Here is an 18,149-nt window from a genome sequence, read left to right as displayed (position 1 = left end):
AGAGCATTTCCCCCCGTGATTGTGTTAGTTATATTTTTAGTCAGGCACTAGCGCAGCTTCCCTGGAACTAGAAAAGGTCCCTTCTTTATTTCTTTTCCGTAAACAGCTCTCACTTATTTCCGGGTTCGAGAATCAAACCTGCTGTAATCTATTCAGAAGCTTATGATAAATACTATAAATAGTGGGCAAATAGGTCGTTGAAATTCGCCATTAATATTTTGATGTATTTGATATTGCTCTCTGTGTTGACCTGGTTAGCGACGTGTCAATGTTCTATCGAACAGGGTAAGATATATTGTTATACTGCTTAACTGTTGCCAACACTTTGAACTCAGTTTTGGTAAAGTTTCTGGTAAATTAGGACAAACGTGATGTTGACAGGAAGTCCCACTGTGTATCAAGAATGAAGCACATAGTGTAAATAAGGAGTTTAATGTTGATTATAAAATGGCTTTGTTGTTTCTTTGGTCTTCCAGTATTGACTGTACAGTTGGATATTTAACATTTATTCCCAAGTCCAAAAACCTATCATCTTTATATTATGGTTTTAGCTTTTTTAGCTCCTGCAGTGTCTTCTTAATCAATGCCGTGTCAAAGTAAACAAAAAAGTAAAACTGACTATTTCAGTCATGATTGTTTATAGGATAAATAAAAAGTGCTCTCTCTTGTATTGTGATCTTCATCAATGTAACCTGAACATTTTTTACAGACACAAAGGATTGTGATCTTCTGAAGCTGTGGCTTGAATCCACATCAGTGTCAGTGGAGCTTAGTAAACGGGGTTTCCACAGGTAAATGCTGGGCGGTTTTATTACTGGTAGAACTATGTTCAAGGCTTATTGTGAGTGAAATGAGTAAATTATTTTTGTCATGTTTAGGGAGGTAATAACCACCGTTGAGCTCAGCCCTGCTCTGCTCAGTAGTGTCAGAGTTTTGCTGGTTTATCGATGGCCTCAAGGTGTCTTCATCGATCCGTACCAGCTCGCATCCCTGAGAGATCAAAGGGATTGGCAGGTGAAACTCATACATACAAAATCTTGTTACCTTTGATTAATACCACACAACTTAACAGAAACAAGCAAATTGTTGAAATAAATATGTCTAACCACATTCACTGTATGTTTGTTGCTTTTTGTAAGATATTGCTCGATTCAGCCATTGACCTTGAGGTGCCTGCTCAAAAGACTTCAGGATTTGTCAGCTATGTGTTTCCCACCCCTGATGATCCAACTCCCAGGCTGCTAAAATTAACAATTCCAATACATGGCCGCTACCACGAGGCCTCTTCTGTTGGGAAAACATTTACATCTGTCGACATCCAACCTCCTGAGCTGCTGCTACGGGATGACAAATGTAAGTGGGTCATTTTTATACTTTGGCCCCATATGCTTTCGTTCTCAGAAACAAGTAATTAAAATGTTTTAACACATAGCTCCCGAGTGTCCAGCTTGGAAATCAATATTTCAGCTCCTTCAGCAGTAAAAAATGCAAAACTATGGGGTCCAATTTTGCTAACTAGACAGTGAAGTTATTAGTTAAGTCTGACTATATGTCTATAACTTCATTATAAAGGCCCTACACATTTGTTGTTATTGACGGAGACCGAAATTGATTAATGGTATAGTGTTAATCTAAAAGTCTTTCTTCCTTCTAGGTTTGCAGCTCAACAACTTGGAGCCTTGCACTGTTGTGGAGGCCCCCTGCACTGTAGACAACTCAAGCACTTGTTCATGGGTTAAAATCCAGCAGCATCAGGTGCTTCACTGAAATTCTTCTCAAAATGTTGTTTGTAAAAAAAGTTCAACCTTTTTTTCATTAGACTAATTATCTGTTGTTTCTTTTTTTCCCCATTCAAAAATATCTTGTATCCTGTCAAAGCATGGCCCCGTGAGTTTACAGATCCCAGTCGGTGACGGGTCTCTGGTGATGCCTGTGTGCGGTGGAACTCTTCTGGTCACAATGATCGGCTGTGTGGTTCTGTCCAGATACATGTGGAATAATCAAATTATTCAGTAATGGTCAGCATACCTCAATTGTATACTGGGATCATTATGATATTATTAGGATCATCAACATCAAATAGGCATTAAAAGATAACACTACACAGACATAAATAAATAGACACAGATAGAATATATCAGATGTATATGAATAGTTTAAAATGAGAAGTGAGCGTCCCTTTGAGATGACACTAACTAGATCAGGTTTTATAATTTTTCAGGTTTTTGTCTGCAAAATAATCTAGATAACCCACTTTTTGAAACAGGCCTAAGTTACTGTAAGTAAACATGTTTTTTGTGGTAAGTCTACTTTTTCCTTATAAACTTGGCTCAGAGAAAGTAGCATATAGCCCAGGGCATAGCGGAAGATGGCATTTGTTTATTTACTCAGTTTGAAACAATTAACTCAGGAATGAGGTGTGGCCACCTATCATGTTTATAGGAAGCTCTTAATCCAATTTGCAAACAATATTTAAGATCCAAGCAACCAAAAGTAAAATCTACTCTCTTAACTTCCACTGCTTCCTGTGCTCTGTGGTGACTTTTGTCTTGTTTAACTTAGGACAAATTCCCATCTTAATATATGTTGACAGTGAAGTTTCTTTTTATTCTGTTGTACCTTGGGCTGGGCAATAAAACAATATCAATGATTATTGCAATACAATTTGTATAGATAGCAATATAATAAAGGTTCAATGTATATTTAAATATTTATTATGCATTGTGCACAGTGAGGAGGCATAACACTTCATTGGTCTACCTCAGATTTTATCAAGTGTTTGTCTCTGCTCATAAAGTAGAGTTTAAAACCACATCCTTTGCCCAGGAGCGAAAAACTGTCTTTAAACTTAACAGAAATAATATGACATTTATCATGATAATTGTCGATATTGATTGACATTTTTTATTTGGATATCATTTTCAGCCACATCGTCCAGCCCTAGTTCTACTTATGTTGTCATGAAATATCAGATTATAATTTATAATGTCTGTGTCATAAAACTATAGTGCATATTGGGGCCAGGTATAAAATAATTTATGTTTGACTTACAGTATTATAACTACAACCTTTGTGCTTTTGTAAAGTGTTTTTTATAAAGTATTTTGAGATTCTGTGTTTAAACAGAGGAACATTAAAGATGTACACAAGGCTGCTGTAAATAAAACAAATACATGAATGTGTTTTCAAGTTTGCTCAAACAGGTCAAATGTCACAATCACCTACAGGACAACAAAGGGATGATATGGGAAATATATATATTTTTTAGATCTACAGAATAAAATTTGACCCATTCAAACATGCACACCATATATGGACATATTACATTGATATAACATTGACCTGGACGAGTGATCACACTCATTTTATGCAATAAAAGTGTGTATCATGATTCAAACTTCATAATTTCACACCACCAACACGTCTCAGTCCAGTTTGCACAAATTGCTAAGCAGGACCTGGCGTTTTATACTTTTATACTCCAGATAAAGTTGTATCTTAACCAGCCTCTCCTTCACACTGTAAATGAACTGGATGACCTAAAATGCTTTGGAGCTAAATTCCCCTTCTCACAGTCAGTTTCCTGAGTGTGATGGTGTGTAGTGGTGTTGTTAGTGTTATCAGAGCAGACAGGCTGTGATGTCTGCACCCAGATAGACACCAATCATCTGAAGCCCTCAGTACAGACGGAATAGGCTGTGGCAGGGCTGGGTCTGTAGTTCCGCTTCCCCGTCGCCATAGCGGAATTATCCAAGGGCCATAAAGATAGAAGACAAGTTGAATTGTAAATAGTTGCAGTGGCGCTTCCTCTAAGTTATCTGTGCGCGCTGTGAGCACGGCGGAGCCCACATGTTCCACAGGAGGGGCTTTTGACGGATTACCGGAGGTTCAACGGAGCGTCGAGGAGCGTCCAGGAGTCAAGTTCTGCTCAAGTTTAGCTGGTGAGGAATCTCCGGTGAGCTCCGCTGCTCCTGCTCCGTTAGCCTGGCAATAAAGCTCATCGGCGCTAGTTAGCTCGTTAGCTACTTTACACTTGTGTTTTCTCAGCCACATCTTCACAATGGTAACTTCTTCAGGGGGGAAACTTCACTTTTAGCTGCAACACCAGTTTGGTGTTAGCCGATCACTTAACGCTCCTCCATAAAGATTGCAGACGCTAATGTAGCTTATCGTGCTAACGCTAGCGTAATGCTAGCACACTTGTTGGCCAAGTACTTCATGCTAGCGTTAGCCTGCTAGCCGCCCCTAATGTTACATATTTGAAGGGCACTTTTCAAGCTACAGGCGCCGATATACTGTGAAACAATGGACTAAAAGCCAACGTGTGGCCTCGGTTCATTTTAGCAAGATGCAACAAAGTGTTAGCTTTTCATTTCTGCATCAAATACACAGTGAGCAGAGTAACTTCAATTATTCTCCTAGTTCACCTGGGCTCATCTTTGAGGGAGACTTAGCTAAATAGAAAGTAGTTAGCTACAAAATAACAGTCTCTCCTTTAACCTTAACCTTGTTGTCTCTTCTCTCACCCTTAATATTTATAAATCAACCAATCAATCGGTCTTTTACAGTGTATTCACAGACTCAACACAAAACTTGCTTTACAAAAAATACAAGGCATTAGTAAAGATGTTTATGGACAATGTGCACAAATAGACCCAGTAGACAAGACAGTGGCTGATTTAAAGCAGAGAAGTTGCACTTTGTGTCTGTGAAAGATAGAAACATGTTGTGTTGAGTGTAGCTCTTCATTATATTGTTATACAGCAGGAAGTAGTTCCTTATTATTATTCAGCCTGCTGTATTTGTTATCTTCTTACAATGTGTGTTGCCTTTGTCACATATTCTCCCAGGTACGACCTGGTGCTTCCTGTCCCTTCTGCACCTCCTCTCATTGTGCATGAGCACAGCTGAGCCTCATGCTGATGTGAGCGCCACCTCGCTCCCTCTCTGTTTGCCGCCCTCTCCATCCCTGTTGTGTTTCCCGGCCTCGATAGCCCTGTGAGGCTCTCGAAAAACTCAAAGCAATAATGTGTGATAACGGAGACCCCGAGGATAAACCCCCAGCCCCTCCAGTCAGAATGAGCAGCACCATCTTCAGCACCAGCTCTGGCAAAGACTCACTTTCAGCCAACCACAGCTCTAAACCGCTGCCTTCTGTGCCTGAAGAAAGGAAGCCTCGCAACAAGATCATCTCAATCTTCTCTGGAGCTGAAAAAGGTGAGACCACGGATTTGGCACCACTGAAAGAAAAACATCTAACATGACGTTACTCCAGTGTTTGTTTTCAGTCTAAGGGTTGTCATGCCACTTTCAGGTGCCCGAAAGAAAGACAAAGATAAAGAGCGACCAGAGATCTCACCACCTTCAGATTTTGAACACACCATACACGTTGGGTTTGATGCTGTCACAGGGGAGTTCACTGTGAGTTTTCACTGTTGGGACATTTTTTTCCTTCCACTAACTTCTACTTTATGGCACACAACATTTGACCATTTTGACCCTCTTCTCATATATTTTTCCTACACAGGGTATGCCAGAGCAATGGGCTCGATTACTCCAGACCTCAAACATCACCAAGTCAGAGCAGAAGAAAAACCCTCAGGCTGTGCTTGACGTTCTTAAGTTCTATGACTCAACGGGCAACGGTCGCCAGAAGTACCTCAGCTTCTCATCCTCTGGTGAGTTAGATGGTAGATTTAAGTTCTGTTTGGTCACTTACATCGTCACATGGAATAATGTAATGCATTTTTGCTTCAGTAGAGGATATTGATTGTGAGGTTGTTCTACTAAAAACAATAATTAAAAGACTTATTTTTGTAGTTACATGTTAAATATTGCTTTAAATGTAATCTTCACCTTGTCAACAGGAGTTTCATCGATCTTACCTTATGTAATACAGTGATTAAACTGGCAGTACAATGTGTTACACTGGAAATTAAATGCTAGTTTGATCTGTGACCACATATAGCTTTTTTTTTTTTAAAGCTTCTCTTTTTTTCATTCACAGAAAAAGACACATTCACCACAGGGCCTCCGTCTGTAAGTATCGCAGGACTTTTGAAAGGCACATGCTTTCTATTGTTTGTTTTGTATTCTGTTCTACTTTACAGAAATTACAAACTTTCTTTTCCCGTTCTGAATTAGCCTGTGAAAAAAGGCAGTGAACCTTCATCTCCAAATATCAAAGACATTGATGATGATGACGATGATGAAACTCCTCCTCCTGTTGTGGCACCACGACCAGAATACACCAAGAGTGTAAGTGACCTGCCATAAGTTTACATCGAAATAATTATGTTTGGGAATCAATGTAAAATGTTGGAATTGCATTTTCTTATGAGTACTTCATATTTATATATCAGTTATTTTTGGGATCTGTTGCATAGGTGTATACTCGCTCTGTCATTGACCCCATCCCTGCACCAAGCACGTGTCCGGATGGAGATTCTGCCTCCAAGGCTGCAGACAGACAGAAGAAGAAGAGCAAGATGTCTGATGAGGAGATAATGGACAAACTGAGTAAACCTCATTCATCATATAAATATATTATAACAATACAGCAGTTTAAATGTCCCCTGTCACATTGTTTGTCGTTTCCTTATATTCTTCATGTGATTTGTCTGTGGCTCATAGGAACCATCGTCAGCATTGGAGATCCCAAGAAGAAGTACACCAGATATGAAAAAATTGGGCAGGGGTGAGTGCATATTCAGCTGTTTTCAATATAGCATGTGATAGGATGTATGTTTTAGTAATGCCTTCATAATGATGTAAAATCCTTTTATTGTCTCAACAATAACTATTTGGTCCCCAAGCCCAGGTTCTCTAATTTGCATGGCTTTGACTTTATTGAGTGTTAGGCTCCACTAAGGTATAACTTAAACTTCTTGACGCTACAAAGCTTTTTTAATTAAGTTTATATTTGATTTAGCGTGAAGGCAAGTCACTGTTGAATTGTAACTGTTTTCTTGTTGATGATCACATCTGAATAATCCGGTTATGTGAAGCAGAATGTGCAATTTAAAGTGCCAAGAAAATATATGTGAACCATTTGTAATTATCATCTGGTTTTCTGTATCACTTGATCGTAAAAATGTGATTTGAACTTTTGGAAAAAGCTGAGCATTTGGATTTACAGATGAAAACCAGCTTTGAGTGAAAGATTTTCCAGCATCATCAGTTTAAAGACACTGACTATGATAGGCTTGTTTAATGTGCAATATCATTGAATGGTTAAATGTTTCATAACTAGGCTCTCTCTCTCTATTTATATATAAATATATATATGTATAGAAAAGGAAATGGAAAAGATGAGCCTCAAAATCAATGCAACAAAAGTAATTTTTCCACCTATGATTTGAAGTCAAAATGTAAGAACACTTGTTCTTACAGTTTGTTGTATAACAGCTTCCTCACTTTTGGCCCAAGCAACAAGCAACATGAATCCACATGTAAAGGTACTTTGTGAATAAGTAATTAACCAGATTGTGAAACTTCTCATAACCATGGGAAGGAGGTGAAAGAGCATCAATAGATTACTGCCATACTACAAACAGTAAGCACAGCTATCCTTGAAAAATGATAGCGCACAGAAATTTACCATTTACTTAGCATTGTTAGCATTGAAACACAGATTCTGACTTGGCACACGTGTTATCTGAGGAAACTGGTGTTTCAGTGACTTATCAGAAAGTGCAGAGGACAAGTAAATCTGTAGCTCTACGGACGATATAAGAAGAAAACAATTAGTCGTGAACCGAACGAAAAAACGTTGCCAAAGAGTGAAAAGAAGCCTCATGAATATAAGCATCATCACATACATTAGTCAGATGGTTACGGCACAGTGCTGACTATGAAACATGGAGGTGTGCTGATATGGGGCTGCATGAGTACAAAAGGTAACAGGCAGATTTCATGTGTAGGCAGCACAGTGAAAGCAAGTTTGTGTAACAAAATACTGAATGAAAAAGACTCCTTGTTTTAAGAGTTAGAACTATGATACGAGCACAGGAGTAGCGCTGAGTACTGACTTGTGTTGCAGTTTTTTTATCAAATTAAATTTTTTTCAGACTGATTGGCTTCAGTCTTCTTTAAACAGATTAAATTGGTAGGATCTGAAATGATTAGTGGTATACTCAGTTTAAGTGAATACTAACTACAAACAGAGGGTCATCTGTTTTGCTGCAAACCTGGAACCTTTCTGTCTAGTAGATCTGTAGACATGCTTGAGTGGAGTGTTTGTTGAAATGTGCATTGAAGTAAACTGGTCTTGTCTTTCTTCTGACAGGGCGTCAGGAACAGTATTCACAGCAATTGATGTTGCCACAGGACAGGAGGTGAGAAGTGATGGACACTGTGACTTAACATGCGAAACAGTGAAGTAATGTAGTGGACCTGCTTGTGATACTTGAGTTACAGAGAGAATACGAACATACAGAAATTATTTTAGTGACACAGCCACTAGTGAGGACAAATAACATTATGCAAGCTACATAAGAAACTCATTAACAATCTACACAATAGTTATCACTATACCAACTATTATGCAAGACCTACATACGAAGTGCTTAAATATACAGTCACAGAATCAGACAAAGGTGACAGATTTAGAAAATGTGCACACAAAGGAGCAGGAGATCATGTCATATTTAATAATTTGGTTCATTCAAACCATGTGGTCTTACCCTGCCTTTCAACAGGTCGCCATTAAACAGATTAACTTACAAAAGCAGCCGAAGAAGGAGCTGATCATCAATGAGATTCTAGTGATGAAGGAGCTGAAGAACCCCAACATCGTCAACTTTGTAGACAGGTAAGAGTCAGTGTGAACCCACAGCCTGACATCTAATGATGATATCATTTAAAGAAGTAATCACTTAAACATGGTTGGATTTGATTTGGTCTGGATTGTAATGTTCTGTTACCTTCTTGAATGTTTGATGTTGTGCTTGTCAGTTTCCTGTTGGGGGAGGAGCTGTTTGTGGTGATGGAGTACCTGGCTGGTGGTTCGCTGACAGATGTGGTTACAGAGACCTGTATGGACGAGGCCCAGATAGCAGCTGTCTGTCGAGAGGTAAACTTCTCTTAAAAGCAAGGTTCATATAAAAAACTATAACCTAACTCCCACAAAAGCTTTATGTTCAATATACTGTATTTGCTCTTGTCATCTCCATACCTGCAGTGTTTACAAGCATTGGAATTCCTACATGCGAACCAAGTCATCCACAGAGACATCAAAAGTGACAACGTGTTACTTGGCATGGACGGCTCCGTCAAATTAAGTAAGTGCTGCACAGCTCTCATCATAAAGCCTCATAAACTTACAACACCATGTCCTTTCACTGTGACTATGTATTTACTCTTCTGTACGACAGCCGATTTCGGCTTCTGTGCCCAGATCACTCCCGAGCAGAGCAAACGCAGCACCATGGTTGGGACGCCTTACTGGATGGCTCCTGAGGTGGTGACCCGGAAGGCGTATGGGCCTAAAGTAGACATTTGGTCGCTGGGTATTATGGCCATTGAGATGGTCGAAGGAGAGCCTCCCTACCTGAATGAGAACCCACTACGAGTGAGTAGAGGGCGTTTTCCATCCTCTTAGTGTTGTAAGATTAGGCAGCCAGAATGTGTTACTTACTTTAATCTTGGTTATATGACGTGCTCATTACTGGAACATCTCTCATTTAAAACGCTTGCACAATGAGATTACTCGGTTTAGAAGCACAGTGTAATGTTTACAATCACTACAGATATGTAAGTGTTTTTATTTTGGTATCAAGATGCAAAAATGGTGAGTGACTAATAGAGCAGTCAATCTTCCTCTTTCATCCCATTAGAATTTAATTTCTAATTATTTTTAATATTCTAATTTATTTGAATTATATTCAAAATGCCTATTTTTCAAAATTCAAAATGAATTATATTATAACATTTTGCCTATTAGACGGGCCTCAAACGTGCTGCTCCTCTAGAGATTCGGGGTCTCTGTGTTTGTTCGGTGTCGCACGCTCTCTCTCTCCCTCTTTCTTGGAATGAGCGTAAACAAAACCATATTGCACACAGCAGGCACATTCCCAGGTTGACAACACACACCCATGTGTAAGCAGCAGCAGATCAGCAAGGCTGCGTTAGAGCAAACACACATTTCAATAGTAGTTACAGTATACAAATAGTATTGATTTTTATTTAATTTTTATTTTGGATGGGTATGTTGAACTCGGGAAATCCGTTACAACAGCCCTAGTGACCAATGGGATCAATGATTTGTTTGTGTCAGTCCTTACTTGATGAACAACCATGAGTTTGTCCTCCCTGCCTCTCCCTGTGCAGTAACACGATTTAAGGAATGAACCAAACACTGAAGAGTTGACTGATTGTTGTTATCGGAAGTTTCCTAGACTTTTGTCTAGTTTATTTTTTATATTACTTTTCTGTTTTAATATTCCAGTTGTGTAGAAACACTGTTGTGCTCTTTCGATAAGTCCATTGAATCAGGCAACTTTTTTACTGCTGTAATGGAATGTACACGTCCTCAGGTAAATAAAATATAGTCTTAAAAGTGGCCTTATAAGATATTATAATGGGTAAAACTTCATTTACAGAAGTTTTACATTTTTATTTTGTCTGCTTTATGCAATCATGTATGATTGTGGGACATTACACACCTGTAAACTAAAAGAAAGACAGTGGTGCGTGGCCAGGTTTTAGTCTGGACGGACAGAAACGGAGATGTTTGGGAACGACGATGTACACACTCACAACCGCTTGCTAATCGGGTATTTTTGGTCACAACGTAGCATTCGCTGATTTGTCAGGCTCCTATCACAGTATTGAACAACCTGATCTATTATTTGCCTGTTACAAGTCTCTTCAATGTAAACACACTTAAAATCTGTCAGTACTTGATTGCCAACTTTTTGCAGCCCATTATCTTATCACATGCTTTATGTTGTTGGCTTTTGTAAAGTCAGAAGGCTCGGCTGTTATTGAGCTCATTATTAAAAGATGGCCAATTTTAAGTGAATTGTTTCCTTTTACTAGATTTCACAGTTCTTTGTGTTTTCTCTCATCTCGTTCCCTTTGCCAGGCGTTATACCTGATCGCCACGAACGGCACACCCGAGCTTCAGAATCCCGAGAAGCTGTCACCAGTTTTCAGAGATTTCCTCAACCGTTGCCTGGAAATGGATGTAGAGAAAAGAGGTGGAGGCAAAGAGCTGCTGCAGGTTATTTACCTTTCCTGTTACTGGATCTCTCTTTCATTTAAATCTACAATGGATTAATTAAGATAACACTTGAATTTACTCTATCTTCTCCCTCTCCTCCTCTCCTCCTTGTTGATTTTATTCCTGTTGTGCAGCATCCGTTCCTGAAGCTGGCGAAGCCTCTGTCCAGCCTCACGCCTCTCATCCTGGCAGCCAAGGAGGCCATGAAGGGCAATCATTAGCTGATGAAACTAGCTCCCATGCCTTCCCATGCTGTGCACAGATATGTGCCAACCATTTAGAATTTGTGCCAGACAATAGGCTGAGATTGACTTGCCGCTCTTGATGCACCAGCCTTACAAGCCCTGACAAACCTCACTGTGAAGAAGACCAAAAATATAGAGCACAACCCCACCGCTGTCCATATGAACTCTACTCTCACTCAGACGTCAGAAGACAAGTCAAACTCAAGTGCTTAGTTTCAGAGTCAGTAGTAGTTGTTTTTGTACAACAGATCACCTGGTGACATGTTAGGGCTAGGCTTGTATTTAACTTGGAATGAAGAAGACGCCTAGTTCTGTTTAGTTTTTTAATCAACTGCCTTAAACAAATGCAAAATGTTGCCTAATGTATTGTTGATTGTGTCAGTGTCTCTTTTCCCATGATTTTTACTACCTTTGTAATTTACCTTTTCAGCTTGTCAGTGTCTTAGTTTTTTTGATACTTGAATTTCATATGTGTCCCTTTCTTCCGTACTGGGTCTCATTCAAAGAACACTCTTGCTATTTCCACATCGACCCGTGTTTTATGGACATTTTCCCTCATCAATTTTATAGGAAACATTTCAGTGCATTCGTCATCATGAACATTTGTCGTGTTTGTGTCGATCTCTGCCATCAGCTGATAGACCTTCTGTACCAGTTCTTCCCCTGTAGCATTAGACCCCTTTTATCAGAGGTGCACCTTACAGGCAAATAAAATTGTTAGATTGACAGGGTTTATACTTTCTTCTCTATTGTTGTTATTAAAAATGAGTATTGTATGTTGAAATCTGTCCTTTGTGTTCTTCTGGACTAAACAAATGTGCTTTCTCCATGTGTATATTGTGTACTTAATAATTACTTTGACAAAAAAACAAAAACTATTGGCCTTATTCTGATTAGCTGTCGAAGGCTGGTAAAGACCATTTGTTGACTGTTTCTTTTTCTCATCTGAATGACTAACATCTTTGTCTGTGCACTCAAAATAAATGCATCTGTTCTTGCTTTTGTGTTCTGGGTGTGAATGTGAATGGTGTGCAGTCATTTCACCTTTTTTTTTTTTTAAATCACTCGCAGTAATATAAATATAGACGAGTATAAGCAGTGCTGTAGATCATTAACAGTCTGCTCTATCTGTACTCATGCCATACCATTTTAAAATGGAATTATGAGGTGGTTTGATGAAAATTTGCTATTTTTGATTGGAATAAAACTATAACTTTATGGTTTTTAGTCATTTGGAATTGCTGAAATTGTGTGCAAATATTAAAGTTAAGAAAGTTAAAGAAAAATAATGAACTTGAGTAATATTTATCCCATGATGAATGTTGCTGATAAATCTTTGTGGGGTTTGAGAAAAGAAAGGAAATAAAAACCAAGGGAAGGCCATTATCTTATGTTATTTATATGAAAGGTGAATGTTCTGATGCTTCTACTTTTGCATTACATTAAAACAAACAAATTGATAGAATCCAAAATAAAACTAATAATTAGTGTTAGTTTTTTTTTTTATAATAAGCTGATTCTCAACAGGTGATGAGGATCCATATGTTTTATATGTTAATGACTGAACTCTTAAGTATCTTTATTTTGAAGTAGTATATCGACCATCGTTTAGATTTGTATTTGTTTGGCGCATTTATTGTGAAGGAGTGGCCCGGAAGTGTAGCAGTCACTGATATTAGCAGAGCTCAGGCTGCTGCTGGAGCTCGAATAGTGAAGTTTTAACAAGAGGACGAAACGAAGACAGTCTTTCTCTGATCATTTATTGTAATGGCACATCAGCTAAAAGACAGAGAAGCTTACCAGAGACTGAACTTTCTGTACCAGGTAGGAAATGAACAGTAAAGCTACTTGCTAACCGAATGGCTAACGTGTTAGCCGTTAGCCACCTGGCTGTTCACTCACTCTCCTGGTTTTTATCTCCACAGGCCGCTCACTGTGTTTTATCTCAAAACCCAGAGAATGTGGAGCTGGCTCGTTTCTACAGCTTCACACAGAGAACCGTAGCGAGACGCCTGGTTCTCAGACAGTGAGTTTCATCCGTCTCTATATCACCCAGGGGGTTTGTGGTGCTGTTTGTAGTTTTATTTTGAAGGCAGGACTGTGAAGCTGTTTTATTTGTATCTTATTTTCAATTCCTTTAGTCCGTTTGATTTACAATAAAATGTTTACAGGTTATTTTAACTTGTTTTTTTTACATGATCACATTTGTTGATGTAACTTGACTGGCTGGTTTTGATGGATCATGAATGTGAGGTTCTGATATTGTATATTTTCTTGTTAACAAGCCCCATGAAAAATCACTAAAACCCATCCTGAATTGATCCTAGTTGTATTAATTGTATCTGTACGTCAGCATATTCCTCTGTGTATTAATGCCACGAAAAAATACTAAACAAAGAGGCACACCTGAACTGTACAACATGTTAATTCTATACAATAAACACAAGCACTGTAGTTTATTTTTATTTTATTTTGTGTTTGTTCCATACTACCTAAAGCACCAAATATTTACTATATATAATATTTATCCTTTGCTGAGAATAGTCCCCAGCAAATCCACAGTTTACTCCTGCATGTGTAAAGTTCACTTAAAATTACAACAACCAGCTTTTATCGGTAATGACTGCACTTTTTGTAATGAAACAGCATATTTTAAATAATATGCATTTTTGTAAGAACCAATGGATGAGAGCCACAGACTTGTTAGTTTAAGTCGGAACATTTTTAAAGAGGACAACTCAAGTCTTTTCAGGGGCATTGATGACAGTGAGAAAGACACAAAATACTGCCAGCTTTATTCTTTAATCAAGTTACATCTCTCCAGCCAGAAATGGGGTTTTCCACATCAGTTAATGTTTCATTTTTATTGCAGAGATCCATCAGTGAAGAGGACAATATGTAAGAAGTGCTTCTCTTTACTTATCCCTGGTGTGACTGCTACAACAAGACAACAAAGTAAGTTCATTGAGAGGCACAGTGTCATTACTGTAGTTTACATTTCCCATGTTACTTTATATTGCATACCAAGTGTAATGACAGATCTTAGGGGTTTATTTAGCTAGTTTATAGAAATAAATATCTTATTATGATTCGCTAATCTATTTTTTACTTTTGTCTTCTAAGGGAAAAAACGCAAGACTCGCTTCACCGTGGTGACGTGTCTCAGCTGTGGGCAGAGCAAGAAGCTGCTGAATAATCCAGATTATTGTTTATGGGTAGATAACCCCAAGGCTCAGATGGATCAACAAAAACCACCAGGTGATGAATTTCAAATGAACACTACACACTATCATTACATCACTATCAATATGTAAATTGGCTACACAATAATTTGAAATTAGAATGAAGCCACAAACGCATATTTTTAAACTTCCACTCAGGGAATTAATACTTTTTCAAATGTTTTGCACTTGGTACTGAATATTTTCTTTTATTCCCTCTTTGTCCACAGATTCAGGCCATTCTGCTCAACATCAGACAAAAAAAGACAAAAAAGCTGATGGGTCAAAGTCCTCTAAATCCAGCGCCACCCAGAGTAAAGACGGCACATAACAGCAGTTACTCTCTTCTGACCTCGATATCTTGATGTCTGATATTTCTTTTTTATAAAGTGTGTGCTGCTGTGTTGAACATGCAGAATCAGACGAAGTTGCCGTATATATTTCGAAATATCAACTCTTCACTTCTGTTATACATTAATTTCATTCGGTTGATTTAGAACATGTTTGGCCTCTGTACCATCTGTGGCTTGTGTAACTGCCTGTTATGGTGTCATTCTTATTGATGCCACCAAATGGTCTTGATTTCATTGAAAATAGCAGACAAAAATAGTGAAAGTATGTAAATTTGAGGTATTATTATTAGTATTTATCACTATAATTTGATACTGTCTGTAGATGCTTGTTAGGTTGAGGTAAAAATATCTTGACTATTATCGATCTGCTAACTATTTTCCTAAAGGGCTGATTGTAGTTTCTTTTAAATTTTCTTCTTCTCTCCTTTGTCTCCTTTGGGCACTCTGAAACGAGTCTTCTGGAAGTAGAAAAGGTTCTTGGCAAAAATCCTTGGAATATGTCCCATGTACAAGAGCAGACCCAGGATCATGCCTAGAAAACAGACCAGTCACTGTAAGCAGCATGTTCACTTTGAAGAACTGACATGCATGTATATTGAATTTAACTATAGTTTACCTGTGAGCGGGCCCAGCCAGTAGACCACCATGTACTCTGTGAGGGTAAATCCAGGGCAGTGGAAGGTGAGGCCGTAAGACAAAGATGGATTTATATAAGCTGAGGTGAAGCCGCTGGCTGCAAAAAGGAAAATCAAGTTTGTTAGTTGTTCTTTGTTTCATTGGTCAAACAAGGTTGTTTTTTTTTATGCAAAAGAAAAGGGACAGAAAAAATAACTGTCCTATGAACACCTGAAATACAAAACTTTAAAGCTCTGAGGGAAAATGTTTGCATGATAAGAAAAGGACGAAGGTGGAGACCAATTGATTTAATCTAATTTATAAATTGGTTGTAAACAAGTGATTGAAAACATTTTGCGTGATTATTTCTGAGTTTCACAGTCTGAGTGTCCATCTGTTTTAAGTTTGCTCTTCAGTAAAAGAAAAAACTGAAGCACCACCCTTGTGGTGACTGATTCATAACTGGACATAACATTTTCTCTTATTGATAAATAAAAAGTTTTGTTGTAAAAGGGAATTTTTCGAAGTGTCATTTTCGAGATGATGACTGCTCCTGGTTCAGCTCAGATTTACCTGTATGGGACAGGAATGTGAGGAGGACAGCAATCAGAGGGACCCGGATCAAGGCAGATCTGCGTTGCAGGTTTAGATGGACCAGGTGAAAGATACAAGCACAAACACATTCTGTAAAAAAACCCTGAAGCAAAGAGACCAGCAGGGACGTGCTGCACGATGAAGCCATCAGGTTTTTGATCATGTGCATGTCAGTTAGCTCCAGGCTCCAGTAGTGCGCAGCAATAAGGATGGCTAAATGGGCCCCGAGGAACTGGGACGCGACCGACAGCAGAGTGGGAAGAATGGAGGCCTCCAGCTGCAGGAACTTCCGCACAACCAGGTTAGGATTCCCTGATGCTCCACCACAGACCACACCGTGGGTCAGCAGCACCACAAACAGCATGGTCACAGTCACATCAGGACCCAAGCCCCCAGCCCACTGACCCACCTCTACTATGGTCTGCACCTCCAGCCAACAGCCCACCAGCATGAAAGAGGAGGCAAACTCCAGAACGAAGCTTAACTGTGACCATTTTTTAAGAAGTGCTCGAACTGAGGCTGCAAAAATCACCAAAGCCACAAAGTATCCGAGAGATGCGTTCAGTCCAGACATGGCTCAGGTCCGATGGGATGTCTGCTGCTGCTGTTTCTCCTCAAAAAGGAATCAATGTTGGGTTTGATTCAACAACTGTGCTCTCTGTTTGACAACGTGGCACATGCAGAGAGACACCTCTTATCAGCGACACGTCAGGTTTTTCTCTCACAACCACCTGCCAAAATACACATGGGTCAGGTCAGGAACTGGCCTTCATTCACTGGTCATTTATAATTAGAGCAAAGCTCAATGCTCAATTTCCTCTCTAGAGGATTGTAGTACACTGTGAATCTTTTTTCCCCCCTATCTCTTTGTATGAGAGGTTCTTTATTAATAAAATTACCCCTTTCTCAATCAAGCTAAATAGATCAAGAAAAATTATGAAAAATGAAAAGACCACCAACTTCCATTGGATTCATGATTAAAAGGGTTGGTCGTCCAGCTAAAGGCAGAAACGGGCTGCAACAGATGCATCTGAGTCTGCAGCAGTACACTTGTGGTTTTTGTCTTAAAATTATGACAACTGTATATCCTGTGTTGCATGAAGACACAAGTGACTTTACAAGGAGCATCTGACATTAGTAAAAGTCATGTTAAATAAGATATTAGAGTGAATTTGTTCTGGTTGGAACTGATGGAGATTGAGAGGATTTCCCAGGAAAAATGGGATAAATGGCTCAAATCCAGCACAAAGCGTGTAGACGCTTAGCAAAGAAGACTCAAACCCCTAACCCTAACTGCTGCTGAAAGGATTAGACAAAGTTCAGAATTATAAGGTCAAAAATTTGTTCTGCCGACATCTTGTGGTTGAACAGTAAACATTACATCAAACACTAGTAAAAACAGAAGCAAAGATTATGATTAGCTGAAAAATACAAAATGATGATCAATCATCAGCTCCTGCTGTACACTAATACATCAAAGAGTTGTCACGTGTTTGGACTTCAAACACTTTTTTAAAAGTAATGTAATGTTAAACATATATATATATATACCACAATGTATACGCATGTAATATGTTATAACATAGAATTTTACTTATACAGCATTTTATTATCATATTTATTGAATAACTTGTTTTATATTGTACAATGTAAAGTATTCTTCAAGTATTTAATTGAACTTTTTAACAAGTGACATAAAACCCTGAATGTTGCTCTTCGTCCTTTTCGAGCGCTCCACGCACCGGTACCGTAACATCTCGAATAGACAAGCAGCGACTGGCCTGACGGGGAATTTTTAACAGATGAGGGTTCACTTGATCTCAGTAAATTTCTCCATCCAGCTCCTGCTTTCGGTTTGTAACAAGTGAACAAAGTGTGTTTGTGTTTTCAGCTCCGT

At 38.8% G+C, this 18,149-nt stretch overlaps 4 protein-coding genes across 5 annotated transcripts; 3 read left to right on the top strand and 1 right to left on the bottom strand.

Annotated features, from left to right (window-relative positions):
* Positions 1-108: 108 nt before the first annotated feature.
* pigx (phosphatidylinositol glycan anchor biosynthesis, class X) lies at positions 109-3,178 on the top strand. The gene is made up of 6 exons (XM_035176712.2): positions 109-285; positions 710-791; positions 879-1,014; positions 1,140-1,353; positions 1,655-1,755; positions 1,879-3,178. The coding sequence occupies exons 1-6, from the start codon at positions 222-224 to the stop codon at positions 2,014-2,016; spliced, it is 735 nt and encodes a 244-aa protein (XP_035032603.1). The 5' UTR covers positions 109-221; the 3' UTR covers positions 2,017-3,178.
* Positions 3,179-3,583: 405 nt separating this feature from the next.
* Positions 3,584-12,468, top strand: pak2b (p21 protein (Cdc42/Rac)-activated kinase 2b). 2 transcript variants are annotated; one of them, XM_035176710.2, is made up of 15 exons: positions 3,584-3,941; positions 4,851-5,217; positions 5,315-5,421; positions 5,528-5,678; positions 6,008-6,039; positions 6,145-6,258; positions 6,387-6,519; positions 6,634-6,697; positions 8,288-8,336; positions 8,700-8,812; positions 8,956-9,073; positions 9,182-9,281; positions 9,375-9,571; positions 11,087-11,224; positions 11,359-12,468. In XM_035176710.2, exons 2-15 carry the CDS (start codon positions 5,028-5,030, stop codon positions 11,443-11,445), a joined length of 1,593 nt encoding a protein of 530 aa, XP_035032601.1. In that variant the 5' UTR covers positions 3,584-3,941; positions 4,851-5,027; the 3' UTR covers positions 11,446-12,468. The 2 variants fall into 2 exon arrangements, with proteins under 2 accessions (XP_035032601.1, XP_035032602.1); XM_035176711.2 differs by having other exon boundaries at positions 3,584-3,955.
* A 630-nt stretch (positions 12,469-13,098) lies between these two features.
* On the top strand, positions 13,099-16,170 carry rpp21 (ribonuclease P 21 subunit). The gene is made up of 5 exons (XM_035177373.2): positions 13,099-13,293; positions 13,395-13,495; positions 14,342-14,424; positions 14,593-14,727; positions 14,921-16,170. Exons 1-5 carry the CDS (start codon positions 13,237-13,239, stop codon positions 15,019-15,021), a joined length of 477 nt encoding a protein of 158 aa, XP_035033264.1. The 5' UTR covers positions 13,099-13,236; the 3' UTR covers positions 15,022-16,170.
* Positions 14,248-16,978, bottom strand: aqp12 (aquaporin 12). Its single transcript, XM_035177372.2, has 3 exons — positions 16,232-16,978; positions 15,660-15,776; positions 14,248-15,575 (listed from the first exon to the last, which is right to left on the bottom strand). The coding sequence occupies exons 1-3, from the start codon at positions 16,824-16,826 to the stop codon at positions 15,448-15,450; spliced, it is 840 nt and encodes a 279-aa protein (XP_035033263.1). The 5' UTR covers positions 16,827-16,978; the 3' UTR covers positions 14,248-15,447.
* Between the last annotated feature and the right edge of the window lie 1,171 nt (positions 16,979-18,149).

Source organism: Hippoglossus stenolepis, chromosome 14, assembly GCF_022539355.2.
Source record: "Hippoglossus stenolepis isolate QCI-W04-F060 chromosome 14, HSTE1.2, whole genome shotgun sequence".
NCBI lineage: Eukaryota > Metazoa > Chordata > Actinopteri > Pleuronectiformes > Pleuronectidae > Hippoglossus > Hippoglossus stenolepis.
Note: the sequence above shows the minus strand (reverse complement) of the source record. Positions and strands in the feature narration are given on the sequence as shown.

Coding starts and splice junctions, on each gene's coding strand:
- aqp12 (XM_035177372.2), bottom strand. CDS start 16,826: ATGTCTGGACTGAACGCATCTCTCGGATACTTTGTGGCTTTGGTGATT. Junction 15,777..16,231: donor CACATTCCTGTCCCATACAG/GTAAATCTGAGC, acceptor TCCTTTTTGCAG/CCAGCGGCTTCACCTCAGCT. Junction 15,576..15,659: donor CTGGCTGGGCCCGCTCACAG/GTAAACTATAGT, acceptor TCTGTTTTCTAG/GCATGATCCTGGGTCTGCTC.
- pak2b (XM_035176710.2), top strand. CDS start 5,028: ATGTGTGATAACGGAGACCCCGAGGATAAACCCCCAGCCCCTCCAGTC. Junction 5,679..6,007: donor CCTCAGCTTCTCATCCTCTG/GTGAGTTAGATG, acceptor TTTCATTCACAG/AAAAAGACACATTCACCACA. Junction 11,225..11,358: donor GAGGCAAAGAGCTGCTGCAG/GTTATTTACCTT, acceptor CCTGTTGTGCAG/CATCCGTTCCTGAAGCTGGC.
- pigx (XM_035176712.2), top strand. CDS start 222: ATGTATTTGATATTGCTCTCTGTGTTGACCTGGTTAGCGACGTGTCAA. Junction 286..709: donor TCAATGTTCTATCGAACAGG/GTAAGATATATT, acceptor CATTTTTTACAG/ACACAAAGGATTGTGATCTT. Junction 1,015..1,139: donor GAGATCAAAGGGATTGGCAG/GTGAAACTCATA, acceptor GCTTTTTGTAAG/ATATTGCTCGATTCAGCCAT.
- rpp21 (XM_035177373.2), top strand. CDS start 13,237: ATGGCACATCAGCTAAAAGACAGAGAAGCTTACCAGAGACTGAACTTT. Junction 13,294..13,394: donor GACTGAACTTTCTGTACCAG/GTAGGAAATGAA, acceptor TTATCTCCACAG/GCCGCTCACTGTGTTTTATC. Junction 13,496..14,341: donor AGACGCCTGGTTCTCAGACA/GTGAGTTTCATC, acceptor TTTTTATTGCAG/AGATCCATCAGTGAAGAGGA.